This window comes from Chrysemys picta, chromosome 3 (assembly GCF_011386835.1).
Source record: "Chrysemys picta bellii isolate R12L10 chromosome 3, ASM1138683v2, whole genome shotgun sequence".
Classification (NCBI taxonomy): domain Eukaryota; kingdom Metazoa; phylum Chordata; order Testudines; family Emydidae; genus Chrysemys; species Chrysemys picta.
The window spans coordinates 16,206,231-16,227,700 of record NC_088793.1 but is presented as its reverse complement, the minus strand read 5'-3'; the positions used below and the strand labels follow the sequence as shown (position 1 = coordinate 16,227,700).

General features: G+C 40.5%; 1 protein-coding gene across 3 annotated transcripts in view; it reads right to left on the bottom strand.

The window, feature by feature from the left end:
• The window catches only part of LOC101942220 (cysteine-rich venom protein helothermine), a 32,841-nt gene extending 12,005 nt beyond the window's left edge, over nt 1-20,836 (bottom strand). Inside the window, exons 1-6 of one of the 3 annotated variants that reach the window (XM_065587499.1) lie at nt 20,722-20,836; nt 8,206-8,267; nt 4,636-4,758; nt 2,652-2,742; nt 1,725-1,870; nt 148-245 (exon numbers count right to left, since the gene is read on the bottom strand). In XM_065587499.1, the coding sequence (XP_065443571.1) occupies nt 148-245; nt 1,725-1,870; nt 2,652-2,742; nt 4,636-4,758; nt 8,206-8,265 (518 nt within the window). In that variant the 5' untranslated portion in view covers nt 8,266-8,267; nt 20,722-20,836. Of the gene's footprint in view, nt 1-147; nt 246-1,724; nt 1,871-2,651; nt 2,743-4,635; nt 4,759-8,205; nt 8,268-9,675; nt 9,755-20,721 lie in introns of those variants that run through there. The other 2 variants (XM_065587500.1, XM_065587498.1) reach the window with 2 other exon arrangements.
• Nucleotides 20,837-21,470: the final 634 nt, after the last annotated feature.

Sequence of the window (21,470 nt, the reverse complement as noted above, 5' to 3'; positions counted from 1 at the left end):
TGACCCTTACCACACTTCATCCATTCATAATCACACATGGTAATTATCACGCATGCTGCTATTTAGCTGAAGTCTTGCTGAATTATTTCAGAAATGAAATGACAAAAGGGATTTATAAAATGATTAAAATCCACAGTGAATACGTACGCAGGATAGTAATGGCAAACATAATAGTACTTGTACAGAGCCGAGTATGGACAGAAAGCAAATGAACATCCAATCTCATAAGACTTATACCAAACCATCTGTAAATAGGAAAAAAAACACATTAGATAATGTTATCTATTCTTGTAAAGAGTAATAATAATAATAATATCTACATTTAACAGTGATATTTAACTTCGCCACTGAGATTTTTGCACAGAATCATCGTACTTATGTAGTAGTAATATTAAGGCTCTCGAAGAAGGATGTCATGATGGGTATCATTATCTCTAGTTTACAGGTGTTGAACCTGAGGCAGAGACAGGTGAAACACTTTGCCTACAATCACATGGTGAATCCATGGCAGAGTCCCTCAGCTAGCAATTCCTTGCTTTCACTACTAGACAGCATCACTGTGATGTAACTGAGTGTAATTCTCAGACAGCAGGAAATAGGGCAGAATTTTGTAAAATATGTAGATTTCATAGGTCAGTTCCGTAGCTGCTATAAATTAAAGTAGCACCCTTGGCCTCACTGGTGCTCCCCTGATTTACATCAGCTGAGAATCTGCCACTCGATGTCCTTGTTTTGTCAATATACTATAATTGTGATGCAGTGAGGGCTTCTAAAAGTAAGTATGTTTGACTAGTGTGTCGGTGATTTCCCTAGAAAGAGGGTCATTAATGCAAACAGAAGCATATTTCAGATTAGTTTTATTCAGTATTTAAAGAAGTTGTGTTCTCTGCTGTTTAGACTGGGGGCTAGACATATACTGGATGTTCAAATCTGGGCTGAGTCCTTTATGTGACAAAGACATCACAAATCTCCTTATTTCTGTAACGTAAGCAGGACCGCACTGCAATCCAGATGCTGAATCTAAGTGAAGATCCTCAGATAGTTAGATGACATTAGCGGTAAGATTCTAGGAAAGACAGTGTTGCTACCGGCTCCCACTCCTTCACAGATCAAACCTTCAGCAGTGTCCTACCCCCTCATATAAATTCTGATTCCTCCAGAAGTCCAAGAGCATGGTTCATTTTGAAAGGGGAAGCACTGGACAAAATCTTCAGTTGATATGATTGACAAGACACTACCCTGAATCTTTGTCTGTCAAATAAGGACCAGTTGGGATCCACTGCCTAGGCCTTATCTGCTACATAAAAGGATTTTGAAGGGGTGCCTTCTTGCTTAAATATAGTGGAGTAAATATTATGGCTCAAGGAGTGATGTTGGATAGTCCCTGGTGCAAAAAATAATGTACCTCATGTCAAAGGCTGCATCTGTTTCCTTCTTAAATTATGAATTTAGTGATGATCCAAATTAAACACATTTTCCAAATCACCTCAGTACGGCGTCTAAAGTTGTGTCACCAATTTTGTGCATGCAAACTTTTAAGCATCTAATTTTGATCAAGAAAATTACTCTTATGCCCCAAAACCTGGATTCGCATTAGAAAATCAGTTAGTTAGATATGCAACTATGCCAGCTCATGTGAACGCTTGCATGCATAAGACTTCTGGCACAAGTTAAGAGGACTCTTTAGCAAATGTGGCATGTTATGCTATAGTCACTATCCATACCTGAGTATAGTGTCCAGTCACTGCATTTGATGATGTTGGTTCAACACCGAATGTGAAGGAATCTCTCTCATCAAACCAGCCTTGGAGTGCAGATGACCATGATTTGGGAACACTTGAATAATAGAGATTTTCACCACAGGTGATATCTAAATAATGGAAAGAGAGTCCACCAATGATATAATGAAGAGTTTCTGGGAATATTGTAACACCTTCATCATTGAGGAGAAAAAACAACCTAGAAGAAAGAATGACTGCTTTGAAATTGCATCAGCCCCCCAAAATGCCCTCATGAACAATGCTCTGTGCATACTTGCACATTTAACATCCGTGCACACTAAACTCCTTGGGTGTCATCCTCATTTACCCCTTTACACTGCGAGAGTGGCATAAAACAGGCCTTAGTGTAAACAAGAATCACACCCTTTAAGTTTAGATGTGAACCTGGTTAAATTATTGTTAAAGTTTTCAACATGAACCAGTTTAAACAATGATATTTTCCCAACTCCTCACACCTAATTGAGGCTTCCCAAATCTGCAAGACCCAGTTCCACTTTGGCCAACCTCCTGGTCTTTGCAAGAGGGATCTGTCTATATACCTATCACCATAATATCTGATTCCCACCTTTCCTAGTTGTGGAGAGCCAAACTGCTCTTGCTGGTAGCCGTAATTGACTCCTCTCCTTTATATGGACTGGTCATTACAGTGGGACACAGCCTCACTTTCTTCGTGTAGATTACTATAGCACTGATATCATTCTATACCACTATGGTCTCCCCAGTTCTGGGAACGAGCTTATGACTGTCCCTTCTGTGCTATTGGGCAAGAGCTCCCTTTACTCTCTCTCTCCTCGCTCACATATGAGGCAACATCATGTAGTCCAGACTGCTTAATGATACATTGCTTGCCAAAAGTCATATTTTACTTACTTCCAACGTTTCTTCTGGATACAGGACTATGGGAATAAACGCATTGTTCTGCCCAACTTTTAGCATTCTTTGCAGCTTCAGCATTCCATACCTTAATGAAATGGGAGATATTGGGCATTCTTAAGCAATTCAAAGAGTAAAACAATCAGCAAATGTGAATTTGATTTGCCTGCTTCAGTTCGCTTTCCTGAAGTTAGAAACCCAGACTGAGATTTTCAAAGCTGACTAATGGGAATTGTGTGTGTCTAAATCCCCTGATCAACCCTAAATCTACAGATAGGCATATAAATAAAGGAGGCTTGATTTTTCAGAGGTTGATTTTTCAGAGGTTCCTTTTGATTCCCATGGGATTTGTGCAGTTTTTAGAATTTAGAACTAGGCTTGTCAATATAATTGGTGGTGAGGATGGCTTGGGAGGATGTTGATGTGTCTCTTTGTTGATCTATGCTAAATGGGTCGTTGGTCTCAACTCGGTACCTATTGAATAAATGTCCACTCCACAAAGAGCACCACTAATGTTGGCACAAATTTTCACCATTAACACCATGATTGGGAACCTTATTAAACAAACTAAATGAATTTGCATGAAGACAGAGCTTCTCACCCCTCAGGGTGGTTCTCCAGGATGGAGCCATAATGACCAACAGAATAGGTACATTGCTTAAATGATGCACTTTTTTTGTGGCCAGAGTACTTCAGTTTCCATTGTAATGCTCTCATTGTTTTAGTTTTCACAAGTACTTTAAAACAATCTGGTTATTCGGTACTACAAAAGTTAAGGGTGCAAAACATATTGCAATCGAATAGATTCAGTGTCCTGGACATTATACTTGAATGGAATACAGAGAATCATGGAATGTGCAACTAACTGAGTAAGTAAGATGCTTCTGTATAGAACCACATGGAAGTCTGTTTTCATACTCACTGCATCCTGTTCAATGGCCATCACTAATTCTAGCATTCACTTTTCACAGCTCCTCTCCCATCTACTCTCTTTTCTTATTGTCCTCTCCTTCCATTCCGCTGGAAACCTATGTGGTCTCCCCACCTTGATACATTAGATAATGTTTTCAGCTACTTGGTTAAAAGTCCAAATTTCCATTCCTTGGGAAATTGCAAAATTTTGAAAAAAATTGTTTTGAAGTGAGAAGTAGACATTTCAAAATTTCCCCATGGAAGGGAATTGAAGGAGACTTATTTAGAAATAACTGAAACATTTCCTTTGGAAAATTTCAAAATTAACTCCCACCTCAGAGACCAATCTCCAAAATGGGCTCAACCAAGGCTCCCAGCACTTCTAGTCACCCGCTCCCCATCAGCATCAGGGCGCTGGAAGCTTAGAAGGTCTATGAGTTACAGCTAAGCTGTGAGCCTAGGAACTGGGGCTCACAGGTCTTCCAGGCTACCAGCTCCATGGCAGGGAGCCCTGAGGGCCCCCAGGATGTCCAGGCTCCCTGCTGCGGTGTTGGTACTTCGTTTCTGAGAGTACGTACTGGTGTCAGGGCTCCCGGCTCTGTATCAGGGAGCCTAGAATTCCTGGGGTCTCCAATCCTGGGGCAATCTGTGTAGTGAACTGCTCTGGAGCTGTAGACCCTGGAAGGCCTGGAGTACCTGGCGGTACTCCTTCAAAAATTAATCAAACCCGACACATTTCCATGAAATGTTTCATTTTGGATGAGTCAACATTTTACAAGAGAAAAATGTTCTGTCACAAAATTTCCAGCCAGCTCAACTATTTGTACTATGGCAGCAAAGAGCTGCTTCTCAATCGCTGACACATGGGTTCTCGTTCTGAATGTGGTAGCTCCCAACTGGGTTACAAGTAGGAGTCCGGAAATCACAACCAAATGCGTTGAATGGTTAATGGAGGTCCCAGCTAGCATCTAGCAAACCAGGAGTGAGTTCTTGGTGGGTCCCATTATGGAGATCTTTGAAAACCACTGCTAGAATCGTAACACTAAGAGGTTCTTATATACAATCTTACCATCTTCAGCATGTTTCTAGCTGTTGGATATACCAATCTCCTGAGCTCATTGTGCTGGTCAGTGATCTCTATTTGCACTTCTGGCAAGTCAGTAGACAAAGCAGCATATACTGGAGCTGGATCCTAAAATGAAATAATGTACCATGTACTTGTTCATAAAATATTCTGTGTGCCAGTGTTTGAAATGGTCCCAGTCATGCAGCTTTTACAAGTGTGATTTGTAAGGTTCTCTTTCAAAAAAACTGGCCCACAATGTAAGGTTTTGTAAATATAAGCTTTTGTAAAAACAAAAATATAAGATCAATAGAAAGACTTCTAGGAAGAAATGCGAAGAAAATAATTTGCATGGGAATATTTATTTGTATTTTTAAAAGGGTGAACAGAAATAGTGCAGCAAATTAGCCCCTGAAAATGAATTTTAAAATGACTACAAATAAAACTGACTAGTCTAGTGTAATTTTACTAACTGAGGCCCCAATGCTTGGCCTGCAGGCAGCACCTATGTGGATCTGGTTTCAGGGTTGGGCGCTGAATTAAATACTAAGGCTACGGCTACACTACAGAACTGTGCTGCTGTAGCCCTGATAGTGCAGAAGCTCTAAGCTGATGGGAGAGAGTTCTTACGGTGACATGAGCGGTGGTAACTACGTCAGCAGGAGAAGATCTCCCACCGACATACTGCTGTCCACACTGGTGCTTAGGTAGGCGTAGCTTACGTTGGCTTACACACCCCTGAGCGATATAACTTATACTGACCTAAACTGCAGTCTGTCCTTAGCCTAAGTAAAGCAAATAGCACTCAGGGACAGGAGTTAAATTTTACACAAAAATCTTTCAGGTTTAAAAATTTAAGAGTTCTATATTAATGCCACATGCAAGGAAACTTGTTATTTAAAACATCTAAGGTGTTTAACTTGACAATTTGTAATGCAATATTGTTACTGAAATTCAGTAGGAACTGGGGACATAACATCTTTAAAAATCCCAGCCATAAGATTTAGGGCTTGTCTTCACTGGCCTGCTAAATCGGCACCACTGCAATTGATGCAGCGACATTGATTTAGCGGGTCTGGTGAAGACACGATAAGTCGATGGCAGAGCGCTCTCCCATTGACTTCACTACTCCACCACCCCGAGAGGCAGAAGCTAATTCAGCAGAAGAGTGTCTCCCATCAACATAGCATGGTGTAGACACCTCAGTAGTTCGATGTAAGCTACGTCGCTCAGGTGTGGTGATTTTTTCACCCCCCTTAGCGATGTAACTTACATCGACTTAAGCAGCAGGGTAGACCAGGCCTTAGACTCATAGAAATGTAGAGCTGGAAGGGACCTTGAAGTCATCTAGTCTAGCCCTTGTACTGAGGCAGGAACAAGTGACAGGTGTTTGTCCAACTTGCTCTTAAAAATCTCCAATGATGGGGATTACACAATCTCCCTTGGAAAGTTATTCTACTACTTAACTATTCGTAGTTAGAATTTTTTCTTAATATCTTCCTAATAACCTATATCTCCCTTAATTGCAGCAGATTAAGCCAATTACTTCTTGTCCTGCATTCAGTGGACATGGAGAACTATTGCTCACCATCTTCTTTATAATAACCCTTAACATATTTGAAGACTATCAGGTCCCCCCCCATCAGTCTTCTCTAAAGACTAAATATGCCTCATAGGTTAGGTATTCAATGTCTTTTATAATTTTTGTTGCTCTCCTCTGGACTTAATTAAAACACTCATTCTATACGACTGATTTTTTGCAAAATCATGAACATGATTTAGTAATCATAAACTGATTTTTTCTATTGTGCCTCCAGAAGTATGGGCTGATCTGTTTGGTTAAATGCAACGTAGGTTTCCCAGATGATACAAAGCAATAATGTAGCCATCATTCTGGCTTTGGATTTTGTTTAAAAATACCCCTGTGGGACATTCAGGCAAACATTTAGCTTGAAGAAAGCCCTGAAAACAAACAAAAAAGAAGTAATAATAGAAACATTTTCATGATTACAAATAAATAAGTTAGGATACAACTATTAAATGGCAACAATTTATGGTTTGCTTTTTACAATGGACCCATGATCTGCATAAAATACAAACAGTTACTTACAGTTTTGTTTTCAATGCTTTTTTTAATCTTTTTTTTTTTTTGCCTAAACTTCACCCCACCAATGATAAAAGCTAAAAATAGGAGGGCAGGATCTATACTTGAGTTATATCCTAATAGAGGATAATCATGCCTTAGGAACACTGAATGCCATGAAATGGTTATTTCTTTGGGCCTGTTGCAAAGTCTAATGAAGTCAGTGGAGACTCCCTTTGGGTATGTCTACACCAGTGGTTCTCAAACTAGGGCCGCTGCTTGTTCAGGGAAAGCCCCTCGTGAGCTGGGCCGGTTTGTTTACCTGCCATGTCCACAGTTTCAGCTGATCGCAGCTCCCACTGGCCATTTGCCGCTCCAGGCCAATGGGGGCTGCGGGAAGCGGCGGCCAGCACATCCCTCGGCCCGTGCCGCTTCCCGCAGCCCCCAATGGCCTGGAACAGCAAACCGTGGCCAGTGGGAGCCGCGATCGGCTGAACCTGCGGACGCGGCAGGTAAACAAACCAGCCCAGCCCGCCAGGAGCTTTCCCTGAACAAGCGGCGGCCCTAGTTTGAGAACCACTGGTCTACACTACCCGCCGGATCAGCGGGCAGCGATCGATCCAGCGGGGGTTGATTTATCATGTCTAGTCTAGACGTGATAAATCGACCCCCGAGCGCTCTCCTGTCGACTCCTGTAGTCCACCACCCCAAGAGGCACAGGCGGAGTCGACGGAGTGGCAGCAGTCGACTCACCACAGTGAAGACACCGCGGTGAGTAGGTCTAAGTACGTCAACTTCAGCTACATTATTCACATAGATGAAGTTGCATAACTTAGATTGATACCTCCCCAGTGTAGAACAAGCCTTTGATTTCACTGAGCTTTAGATGATGCCCTATATATTTATGTACCAAAAATATTCCTCCTTCACTCTTATCGTCACTAAACACATTATTTAGGGAACAATGAACATTGGAATTATCATATATCTTTATGGTGCATTGGTGTCCTACAGAGGGTAAAGATAGTCTAGTGTTAAGGGTGCTGCCCTTCCATTTAGGAGCAGTGGGTTCAATTCCTTGGTATACTACAGACTTTCTGTCTGGGTAAGTCACATAGCCTCTCTGTTCTCCATCAGCCAGGTAGTGATGATCACATTTTCCTACCTCAGGAATTACTATGTTAAGGATTGTGAAGTGCTCAGATAGTATGGTGATGGTAGAATATAAGTTCCTTGTCCAATCAGTCAAATGGATGCTTAGGAAGAAGTATTTTAGGACAAAGGTAGAAATTGCTGAGACCAGCTGCTGGTAAGAACGAGAACAGCAAGAAATTTGTGCTTGGTGCAAACATAGAACAGAGATTCTTCCAATATCAGCAGGAAAAAAGGAGGGGTTATAATTAATGGTGCTGGTGGTCAAGTATCAGTTTTATCTGTGGGCTTCTAAGCAAGAACCAAAGCATTTGGAGGGACATAAAGTTTAAGGCTCATACCTGTCCAACAGACTGCTGTAACCCAGTGGCCAGACACACAAGTGCAGTTAGCAGAATCATCTCTGAAAAAGTAAAGAACAATTGATAATCTCCTTGGCTATTACAAGTTTAATTGTCCTGGGGATCCCGCCCCAAAGATCTCTCACAAGGTACAAATAGTTTATGGGGCACAGGTCACACCTTTATGAAACAAGAACGAAGGAGGGGAATGAACATAATAACCATTTTGATGTCGGGGTCGGAGTAGCAGACCTCTACCCAGCCAAAGATATTGTCTGGCCTGTTCAAGCCTCTCCACGCATAATTCAAAACACGCCACCATCCCGTTCTGAGACTTAAATCACAATTTTAGATGGAATTGTTATTTGATAAATACTTTCACAGTTTATTGTTTCTAAAGTTTGAGTAGACTCAGGACCAAATTCTGCGCTAATGTAAATGGCGGCTGCTCTACTGACTGCCCATTCACAGACTTTGACCCTATGACTGTACATCAATAAATGTGTACTGTTAGCATCTGTATAATTAAAGGAATCATTGGGAGAGTCCATTACATGAAGAGTTGTAAGTTTGTTGATGATAATTCAGTGAGAGCCATCTTGTTTCCTTTTAGATCCATTATTTAAAAACACAAATATTCCTTAATTTTCATGAACATAAATTCTGCAATCACAGGATATATGCCCATTTCAAATTTGTCAGTCCACATATTTTCTGGCCTGGTATTTACAAAGAGTGCATTCTTGGGCTTCCCACTCAACCAAAGCTGAGTATATACAAAACTGCATTCAGATTAATGAGATTTATAATTAAAGCTGGTTGAAAAAGAGAAATATTTCAGTGGAAGTACTTTGATTCCACATTTTTTGTAATTGTATAAAAAAGTTCTGTTTTCTGACACCCCCTTCCCTTTTTTTTAAAGGAAGAAAAAATCATTTTTGAAATTTGGAAATTTTCAAACATGAAATTGTGGGATTTTGAAAAACATTCTACCATGTGACTAAATGGCATCATTCAAAGCTGAAAATTTATAAAGTCTCCTAAAATGAAAACTGAGTCCCAAATAAACCTTCTACCGTTTGCAAAAAGAATCCTAAATCTGGTGTGGGTGGGTGTGGGAGAAACATCTTGCACAGCAGCTAGCAGGCTGCATTCCATTGTTTAAAGTCGCTAATGAAAATATTTAAAAAATGGAAAATAAAATAAATGTTTTGGGAAAAATTTGCCTTATTGACAAATGGGGCTTTTTTCAAGATTTTTGTTAAAAATTCTGACCAACCCTATTTCTAATATTCAGTCACTGAATTGAGTGACTAAAATTGGTATTATTTTGGTTAAAAACAATTCCAGCAATGACATTTCAGTGATAGCTTAGGTATATAATCACATCGTCAGTGTAACATTCTGTAATAAACAGCCAAAAGATTTTGCCATCATGATTCTTTTTACATTAAAATCGTTGCTTTGTACCTTATCGACTTGTAGGCAGATAGGATGGGCTGTCTCTTCTGATTCCTTGGGAAGAAATTAGCAATATATTTATGTGAAGGGATATTGTATATATAGCCCACCTGTTTCCAGATTTGTGCAAGGTGCTATATAACCCAAGCCAGTGACTCTAGCACTGCATTTGTCATACATTCTCCTAACAGGTTTTAACAACTTTTAGTGATAGGGGTTGATTTTTTTTTCTTTGTATAACACTTATTGCATCTTTCACAAAATCCCTGCCATATCCAGAGAACACTGCCAATTATGGTTTTAAATTATACTCAAGTTTCATAATCAAGCCAGCCTGGATCAACTCAGAAAGGCTCCCGTACACGCCGAAGGGAGGGCCACATCTAAATATCCATCATGTGTAAAGTCTTTTAAATAGACAAATATAAAGGATTAAGAACAGATTTGCCTGTATTTCTTTCAGAACGAGTGAAAAAAATAGAGGCTTATGCTCTTATTTGCAATCGAATTCCATTATGTGCAGCTGACAAGAGGTCTACAAAGAAGACTGATAGAATCCCTGATCCTGGGGCCAGTTCTGTGCTGGCCCTATGCTGGCCTTGGGGTGCTTTGAAGTACACCGGCTGGCTATAGGACCCGGGATCTGCGGTTTGTAAGGCTTAAGCAGCATGCAATTCCACTGATTTCAGTGGGAGCTGAGATAATTCAGGATCTTTCAGGAAATACTCAGCTCGCTGCAGGATGAGGTTCTAAAGGACTGAGTGTCAACGCCTGTTCTCAGAACACACACCGGGACAGTTTCTGTACTCTCCCTCCAAGAGGTCCAGCCAAGTAGAAGTCATTTTCTCCTGCCCCTTATGAGCTGTTACAGCCACCTATATGCTGTCTGAACGGTGAATAGGGGCTGGAGTGTGAGGGCAAATTCAGTCCCTCAGCGTGACAGCAGAAGAGTTTTTAAACCTTTTTCTATAAGAATTCAATACATATTTTTACAAGTATTGGGCAGGAGTCTTTGGTGCAATTTGCACCAGTCAGGTAGTGCAAAGTGTTTTGCTCTTTTCTTATCCCCTTTTAACTCCTGCGCCTATGGGACCCTTCAGTTAAGGTGAGAGAAGAGATCATACAAATCTCTGAGGCTATGTCTTCACTGCAAAAAGGTGTGTTTTTTACATCAACATAGCCAGCTAGTGGAGATGAGACACAGGGCAGTTTTTATCTCAATGTAACTCGCTGGATAAAGCCTAAATAGTGGGTGTAGGGTTGACCTCAACTCGCTATGGTGAGGTAAAAGTGACCTAGGCCTTGTCCCACTGGGGTTTTACATAGAGAGAGAGCTATTTTGATGTAAAAACAAATAATTTCTTTTTTTCTTTTTTTGTAGTGAAGAAAAAACCTAAGACTCCCAATAGCTTTTTCAGCAAATTGCTGAAGATCAGACTTTCATATTCCTGATATTTCTGAAAGTAAAAAACAAAAAAACAAAAAAACCCCCAGAAATCCCTTTCCCCTTCTTTTTAGGTTGGTTGGAAAAACAAAAACAAACCCCAAATAAACCCACATCTTCCATGCCATCTTCAGATTCTTTGCAAGTCACCTTTAAAATGGGTGTCAGAGTCTATCAGTGGTGGGGACTTCATTAACCAGAATAGAAATCAGGGGACAGAAATATTTGGACAGGAGAAAGCAGGGTTTATACCAGCCAGGAAAGAAGTACAGGAACACAGTTCAGGCTACAGATACATTAGACTCCCCAATATTTCACATAAAATATTTTGTAAAGTAACCAGGATTGGTGAATATGTATAAATGTCAATTAAAGGCAACCACAATGTGAAATTAGAGAGGCATTCTCAGGGATACAGGCCAGTGTCATCTTACTTGCAATCCAAGGATAGGTTTCCTTTCCACATACAAATAGTTTTGGACAGAATGGTACAAAATTTAGCCGATATTCAAGTGACAAACACTGCCTTCAGCTCCCAATTTGAACAGATAATCTCATCCTGGAATTGCAAAATGATGCCATGGATAAACAATCCCACCTATTTTACAACAAATTGGTTTCTAGAAACTGCCAAATAACAAACTGTAATGGAACTCCTTAAAAAAAAATATATATCCTTCAGATATTGTTTAGAAACCGGGGCGTGCTCAGCATGTACAGGGAAGGCTTTTCAATTCTGACAGACACGAAGAAGAGCTCTGTGTGTCTCAGAAGCTTGTCTCTTTCACCAACAGAAGTTGGTCCAATAAAAGTTATTACCTTACCCACCTTATCTTTCAAGAAATAAAATAAACAGCACATTTTTGATTGGATTATCTGATCACTGGAATCATATCAGTTTCTTACAAGTGGTGTAGACTGCTAGTGGTTAGAGAAGGAAACTGGTAGGAATCCTTTGCCCTATTCCAAGGGCTTTACTTCTGATTCACTCTAGCTCAAGTCAATTTGGTCAAAGTTCGGTGATTAAATTCGTAGGCAGATTGTCATTGGTGCCATTTAGTTAAGTCCTCAATGTGAATGGCCTAGCTTTAAACATCCACATTTGAAAATTTTGACCTTAATCTCACTGTTTCTCATCTTACAAATGTGACACATGGGCAAATAATATGTATCCTGAGAAGCTTCAATAATTAATGTCTGTAGAGTGATTAAAGATACTCAGATGAAAACCTCTGTAGAAAAGCAAGATATCAATTAATAAGTGAAAGCCACAAAGCAATCCCTAGACCTTACATAGAGGGGGAATTTCAATATGACTCCAGTAATGCAAGTCAGATGGAGATATTTTTACCTAATACAAATTCAGGGCAGAAACTTTAGCTCCCTAGACAGCCAAAACTTGCATAACCCGTATTGGGAAGACATACTGTACCTTATGGGGAGACAAAGTCAACAGAAAAGACTTCCGGGGATAGAGTGAAAAGGCAAGGCGATCCCAGCAATGAAAAGTCCAATGATGTGAAGGGTCCAACGACTGAACTGAAAAGCACTTTATACCTGAGTGTACACTATTTAATACAACAAGGTCACTGTTCATGTTCTTGCATGGCTGGGGTTGGCTTAAGTTTGTGTATTTTGTGCTTACCTGTACTATGTCTGCTGATTAAGATAAACAAAAAGAGAAGTGATGCGTAGAACATCCTGACAAACCTGACCACGGCTATGGATCCATAGTGTTTGGAAATACCCAGAGACACCATCAAGAGCCAGTCCCAGAGAGAGCACAATATTTCACTCTGAAGTTGCCTCTCATAAAATTTATTTCCCTCTTTGGTCTATCAGAGGCTTGATTTGTTGACCTTGACGCTAGGGCAAATTACAAGGCTCTCATTTTTGCAGAGTGGGATGAGGTTTCGTTTGAGGCCACTTGTTGATATGAGTTTGTACTTACATTACTTGTCCTTTATCTGTATCGGGCAAGTGAATATACGGTTGTTGGGAGTTTGGGCAGCAACAACAATTAGTAACAGCAAGTTTTTAGGGCTGTTACTTTAATTTTGTTACAGCTGCTCAGAATAAAAATGGCCTATCTTATAAATGAAAGTAACAGGTAAAAACAGAGACTCTTATAAGCATCCCTCAATGTTCAGAAAATAATTAAGTGAAATTATTACACGTATAGCATTTTGCGGTGCTCTATACTACCCTGTGAACACTCCATAGAGTGATTTACATGAGATGTACTGTAAACATTACATCCCATCTATTGAATCCAAGGCCAGAAGGGACCATTGTCCTCCTGTAGCCTGACTTCCTGTAGACAGGTCATAAAATTTCCCCAAAATAATTCCTAGAGCATATCTGTTAGAAGAACATCCAAGCCTGATTTTTAAATGATCAGTGATAGAGAACCCACCATGTCTCAGGGTAAGTTGTTTCAATGGTTTATTACTCTCACCCTTAAACATTTATGCCTTATTTCTACAACACTAGACGTATGCCAGCAGGAACCCAGTTCTCCCCTACCCTGCACCCCATGTCCTTATTTACAGCTGGGCAAATTGAGTGCAATATGTTACCATTTTGATGTGATATTGCAGTGATCCTTCCCTGTCTTCTCCACCCAGTTTCTGTCAGTTGGAGGTTTAGGGTTGCCCTGATCATGGGGTTGTGTCCTTGACCATCCTGGCAGATAGCCACTGATTAACCTATCTTCCATGAACTTATCTAGTTCTTTTTTGAACCCTGTTATATTTTCGGCCATCACAAAATCCCATGGCAATGAGTTCCACAGATTGACTGTGATGTGTGAAAAAGTACTTCCCGTTGTTTGTATTAAACCTGCTGCTTATTAATTTCTTTGGGTGATTCCTGGTTTCTGAATTGTGGGACAGACAAATAACACTTCTCGATTCACTTTTTCCACACCATTCATGATTGTATAGACTTCTATTATATCTCCCCTTAGTTGTCTCTTTTCCCAGATGAACAGCCCTAATCTTTCTAGTTTCTTCTTGTGTGGAGCCATTCCATGTCTTTGATCATCTTTGTTGCTCTTCTTTGCTCCTTTTCCAGTTCCACTATATCATTGAGATCTATCTATCAGAACTGGACAATTCAAGATGTGAGCTCACTATGCATTTATATAGTGGCAATATGATATTTTCTGTTTTATTTTCTATCCCTTTCCTAACAGTTCCTAATATCACTGGTCTACAATTTTTGAGAAGTTGTCTGCTTCAGAGATAAAATGTGCTATTTATTATGTATTTTGATGTGCTGAATTCAAATATGACAATTAAAACAACTGATTGGCTACTGTTTCTAAGATATTTAAGTTTTTACTTTTTATGTCTATGTATATTGTGTAGATAGTAGAGTTTTAATCATAAATTGTAAACCTAGGTCTTTTCATGTGTTTACGGTTGCTTTACATGATAATATTTCACCTGTCCTGTTTATGTAACACTTTAAAAATCAACAAAAGGGTTATATAAATAAAATTTATTATGAAACAAAAGGCAAAAATCTATTATGTACATAGTTTAGTCCTATTCAGTGTTTACTCGGCACTTCTTGGCTTGTCTCTTGTATTCATTAAATGGAGCATCTCTTGTCACTGTCCAGCAATAGCCTGCAAGCATTGATGGGCTCCATTTGCCCTGATAGCGTGTCTCCATTGTTGCAATGTCCTGGTGAAATCGCTCGCCGTGCTTGTCGCTCACTGTTCCGCAGTTCGGTGGAAAAAAATCTAGATAAGAGTGCAAAAAATGTATCTTTAGTGATATGTTGCAACCAAGGCTTTTGTATGCCTTGAGGAGGTTTTCCACCAACAACCTGTAGTTGTCTGCCTTGTTGTTTCCGAGAAAATGTATTGCCACTCACTGGAAGGCTTTCCATGCTGTCTTCCTTGCCACGCAGTGCATGGTCAAATGCATCATCTCAAAGAAGTTCACGAATCTGAGGACCAACAAAGACACCTTCCTTTATCTTAGCTTCACTTAACCTTGGAAATTTTCCACGGAGGTACTTGAAAGCTGCTTGTGTTTTATCAATGGCCTTGACAAAGTTCATCAGACCCAGCTTGATGTGTAAGGGTGGTAACAAAATCTTCCTTGATTCAACAAGTGATGGATGCTGAACACTTTTCCTCCCAGGCTCCAATGACTGTCAGAGTGGCCAATCTTTCTTGATGTAGTGGGAATCCCTTGCACGACTATCCCATTCGCAGAGAAAACAGCAGTACTTTGTGTATCCAGTCTGCAGACCAAGCAAGAGAGCAACAACCTTCAAATCGCCACAGAGCTGCCACTGATGTTGGTCATAGTTTATGCACCTCAAAAGTTGTTTCATGTTGTCATAGGTTTCCTTCATATGGACTGCATGATCAACTGGAATTGATGGCAAAACATTGCCATTATGCAGTAAAACAGCTTTAAGACTCGTCTTCGATGAATCAATGAACAGTCTCAACTCATCTGGATTGTGAACGATGTTGAGGGCTGTTCCAAATCCCTGACAAGGTCATTCAGTTCACCTTGTGTTATGAGGTGTGGTTCAGAGGAGGAGGATGGGAGAAAATGTGGGTCCTGTGACATTGATGGTTCAGGACCAGAAGTTTCATCCTCTTCCTCTTCCTCGTCTGACTCAAGTGAGAATGATTCTGGTGCATCAGGAACCGGCAGTCCTTCTCCGTGGGGTACTGGGCGTATAGCTGATGGAATGTTTGGATAATGCACAGTCCACTTTTTCTTCTTTGACACACCTTTCCCAACTGGAGGCACCATGCAGAAGTAACAATTGCTGGTATGATGTGTTGGCTCTCTCCAAATCATTGGCACTGCAAAAGGCATAGATTTTCTTTTCCTGTTCAACCACTGGTGAAGATTTGTTGCACAAGTGTTGCAGCATATGTGTGGGGCCCACCTCTTGTCCTGATCTCCAATTTTGCAGCCAAAATAAAGGTGATAGGCTTTCTTAACTATAGTGGTTATACTGCGCTTTTGTGATGCAAAAGTCACTTCACCACAAACATAGCAGAAGTTATCTGCACTGTTCACACCAGTACAAGGCATCTCTGCTCACTTTGGCTAAACAGAAATGTGTCCCTTTGCAAAATCAAACACTGACAAATAAGAGAGCACGACATTGTATGATTTCTAGAGCTGATATAGGGCAATTTGTTCAGCAGAGTGATGTAAGCTTCGTTATGATTGCATCATCCATGACTTCTAGGAATAACATGATGCAATTCATATCATGTATGACGCAATATCAGCTTCAGATTGCATCATTCATTGCTTTCTCTAAAAGGCAAGTACTGTCCAAACCCAGTCATAGATTTATTCATAGATCCAGTCAAAGATGTATTTTAGTCATTTCTGGTTTAAATTGAGATCCCTTCCCTTTATAACTCACTTATCCTCTGCCATTCCCAAGTCAAGGGTCGTATATACTGACCCAATAGCATATCTTGAAAACTAGAGCCAATCAACAATTTTAAGCATCATTTTCATTCTCAGTGACCCAGAATTAGTAAAGTTTAACTACATTTATTTTAGAAGCATTTTGGCTGTAGAGTAGTGTATTCTGTTAGCTTTTTTTTACTATTGCTGCACATCGAGCTGAAGTTTTCAGAGAACTTGTCATGTTAACTGCATGAGCTCTTTCTTCAGTGGTAACAGCTAATTTAGAACCCATATATGTGTAACTGGGATTCTTTTTTTGCCAGTATGCATTACATTGCACTTATCAATGCTGAAGTCACTTTATTGTCTAGTCACCCAGTTTTCTGAGATCCTTTTGTAACTCTTCGCAAGAAGCTTTGGACTTGATCTTGAATGATTTTGTATCATCTGCAAACATTGCCACTTCATGTAAGAGAGCAGTATGACTGCTCAGAGCTTTGGTATGAAACGGCAAAAAACCTGAAAGTCTCTGATTAAGTTTAGAAGTGTGAGCAACAAGGGTGATGTCATGGTGGGAGTCTGCTATAGACCACCAGACTGGGGGGATGAGGTGGACGAGGCTTTCTTCCAGCAATTAACAGAAGTTACTAGATCACAGGCCCAGGTTCTCATGGGGGACTTCAATCACCCCGATATCTGCTGGGAGAGCAATATAGCAGTGCACAGACAATCCAGGAAGTTTTTGGAAAGTGTAGGGGACAATTTCCTGGTGCAAGTGCTGAAGGAACCAACTAGGGGCAGAGCTCTTCTTGACCTGCTGTTCACAAACAGGGAAGAATTAGTAGGGGAAGCAAAAGTGGATGGGAACCTGGGAGGCAGTGACCACAAAATGGTTGAGTTCAGGATCCTGACACAAGGAAGAAAGGAGAGCAGCAGAATACGGACCCTGGACTTCAGAAAAGCAGACTCTGACTCCCTTGGGGAACTGATGGGCAGGATCCCCTGGGAGAAAAACATGAAGGGGAAAGGAGTCCAGGAGAGCTGGCTGTATTTTAAAGAATCCTTATTGAGGTTGCAGTAACAAACCATCCCAATGTAGAAAGAATAGTAAATATGGCAGGTGACCAGCTTGGCTTAACAGAGAATCCTTTCTGATCTTAAACACAAAAAAGAAGCATACAAGAAGTGGAAGATTGGACAAATGACCTGGGAGGAGTATAAAAATATTGTTCAGGCATGCAGGAGCGAAATCAGGAAAGCCAAATCACACTTGGAGTTGCAGCTAGCAAGAGATGTTAAGAGTAACAAGAAGGGTTTCTTCAGGTATGTTAGCAACAAGAAGAAAGTCAAGGAAAGTGTGGGCCCCTTACTGAATGAGGGAGGCAACCTAGTGACAGAGGATGTGGAAAAAGCTAATGTACTCAATGGTTTTTTTTGCCTCTGTCTTCATGAACAAGGTCAGCTCCCAGACTACTGCACTGGGCAGCACAGTATGGGGAGGAGGTGACCAGCCCTCTGTGGAGTCTTCACAGTTGAGGATGTTAGGGAGATTCCCAAACCTGAGCTGTCCTTTGTAGGTGACAAATTTGAGGAATTGTCACAGACTGAAGTGTCACTAGAGGAGGTTTTGGAATTAATTGATAAACTTAACAGTAACAAGTCACTGGGACCAGATGTCATTCACCCAAGAGTTCTGAAAGAACTCAAATGTGAAATTGTGGAACCATTAACTATGGTTTGTAACCTGTCCTTTAAATCAGCTTCTGTACCCAATGACTGGAAGATAACTAATGTAACACCAATATTTAAAAAGGACTCTAGATGTGATCCCGGCAATTACAGACCGGTAAGTCTAATGTCAGTACCGGGAAATTAGTTGAAACAATAGTAAAGAATAAAATTATCAGACACATAGAAGAACATAAATTGTTGGGCAAAAGTCAACATGGTTTCTGTAAAGGGAAATCATGTCTTACTAATCTATTAGACTTCTTTGAAGGGGTCAACAAACATATGGACAAGGAGGGTCCAGTGGACATAGTGTACTTAGATTTCCAGAAAGCCTTTGACAAGGTGCCTCACCGAAGGCTCTTACGTAAATTAAGTTGTCATAGGATAAGAGGGAAGATCCTTTCATGGATTGAGAACTGGTTAAAAGACAGGGAACAAAGGGTAGGAATAAATGGTACATTTTCAGAATGGAGAGGGGTAACTAGTGATGTTCCCCAAGGGTCAGTCCTAGGACCAATCCTATTCAACTCATTCATAAATGATCTGGAGAAAGGGGTAAAGAGTGAAGTGGCAAAGTTTGCAGATGATACTAAATTGCTCAAGATAGTTAAGACCAAAGCAGACTGTGAAGAACTTCAAAAAAGTGACTGGGCAAGAAAATGGCAAATGAAATTTAATGTGGATAAATGTAAAGTAATGCACATTGGAAAAAATATCCCCAACTATACATATATGATGGGGGCAAATTTAGCTACAACTAATCAGGAAAGAGATCTTGGAGTCATCATGGATAGTTCTTGGAAGACGTTCACGCAGTGTGCAGTGGCAGTCAAAAAAGAAAACAGGATGTTAGGAATAATTAAAAAAGGGATAGAGAATAAGACGGAGAATATCTTATTGCCCTTATATAAATCCATGGTATGCCCACATCTTGAATATTGCATACAGATGTGGTCTCCTCATCTCATAAAAGATATACTGGTATTAGAAAAGGTTCAGAAAAGGGCAACTAAAATGATTAGGGGTTTGGAACGAGTCCCATATGAGGAGGCTAGGATTTTTCAGCTTGGAAAAGAGGAGACTAAGGGGGGATATGATAGAGGTATATAAAAGGGGCTACCAAATGAAATGAATGGGAAGCAGGTTTAAAACAAATAAAAGGAAGTTCTTCACACAGCACACAGTCAACCTGTGGAACTCCTTGCCTGAGGAGGCTGTGAAGGCTAGGACTATAACAGGGTTTAAAAGAGAACTAGATAAATTAATGGATGTTAAGTCCATTAATGGCTATTAGCCAGGATGGGTAAGCCTCTGTTTGTCAGAGGGTGGAGGTGGATGGCAGGAGAGAGAACACTTGATCATTACCTGTTAGGTTCAGTCCCTCTGGGACACCTGGCATTGGTCACTGTCGATAGACAGGATACCAGGCTGGATGGACATTTGGTCTGACCCAGTATGGCCATTCTTATGTTTTTATGTAACGAAGTAGTTCAGGACTATTTAGAAAAGCTAAACGAGCACAAGTCCATGGGGCCAGATGCACTGCATCCAAGGGTGCTAAAGGAGTTGGTTGATGTGATTGCGGAGCCATTGGCCATTATTTTTGAAAACTTATGGTGATCGGGGGAGGTCCCGGATGACTGGAAAAAGGCTAATGTAGTGCCCATCTTTAAAAAAGGGAAGAAGGAGGATCCGGGGAACTACAGGCCAGTCAGCCTCACTTCAGTCCCTGGAAAAATCATGGAGCAGGTCCTCAAGGAATCAATTCTGAAGCACTTAGAGGCGAGGAAAGTGATTGGGAACAGTCAGCACGGATTCACCAAGGGCAAGTCATGCCTGACTAACCTAATTGCCTTTTATGACGAGATAACTGGCTCTGTGGATGAGGGGAAAGCAGTGGACATGTTATTCCTTGACTTTAGCAAACCTTTTGATACGGTCTCTCACAGTATTCTTGCCAGTAAGTTAAAGAAGTATGGGAAATTTGGGACCTCCCATTGTTTCAGAGGGCAATATTTTTGTCTTTTTAAATTTTTACTCAGTCCATTCTCAGGCAGAACTCCTACTGGTTTCAATAGGAGTTTTGTCTATGTATGGACTGAGTGAAAAAGTGGGCAAAACTGTGCCCCAAAATACACAAATCTGTCAGTGTTTTTTTTTTTTTCAGTTGTTTCCAAATCTACTGTCACATTGATATCACATTATCCTATAACCCACTTGCACAATTTTTCCCTATTGTTCACTTTCCTCTTCTTTCAGAGGTACTTGAGAAGGTGTTGCCAGCTAATCATAAGAATATAAGAACATAAGAACAGCCATACTGGGTCAGACCAAAGGTCCATCTAGCCCAGTATCCTGTCTTCCAACAGTGGCCAATGCCAGGTGCTTCAAAGGGAATGAATAGAGCAGATAATCATCAAGTGATCATCCCTTGTAATCCTCTGAATCAGCTGTAATTTTTCAGACACCTACCAGTAGTGAAAAAACCGCATGATGATTCAGCATGGATTTACTGTAGTTGGTACTGACTCATGATTTACAACATGACTTCTTCCACTGCTCCACCAATGTTCTTCAATACTGTTCTGATAAAATGACCAAAAGATTTGAGATTACACTGACAGGGAGGCAATCTTTAGCCTCTCTGCCAACACTGATGACAAAAATTGTGGAATACCGGGATCTCCCAACAAGAAGATGGAGAGTTCAATTCAGTTCATGTAAGACAGGAACAGCTATTAGACGATACATTTGCTTTCCTGCCCAAGTTGGCCTGCATTAGATTATCTGATTTAAAGGTACAAAGTTCCAAGTCACAGTACACTAATTTCTATAGCTATAAAACCCAATTTTCAACTTGAATTCCAAAAGTTAGGCATTTCAATACTTGGCTTAGACACCATAGGGCTGATTTAGGGGATGAAATGACTCAAAATACTGATACATAGTAATTTTAGGTGACCAAATCAGCAGCTGGGTGCCTACAACAGGTATTTGGATGCCCAACCTCAGATACCCATGTTTGAAAATTGGCCGTCTCAAGTTAAATTAATTAATTTATCGCTTCACGGGGCCACTTGGGAGTTGCAACATATAACACACAGGCACTTTGCACAGGATTCTAACACGTTTTCTCTTTATAGAAAGATAAAGCACAGAGAGTACAGATCATTTAGAAAACAACAAACATTCTGAATCCAATGCCCCTCACTTTAGCTCAC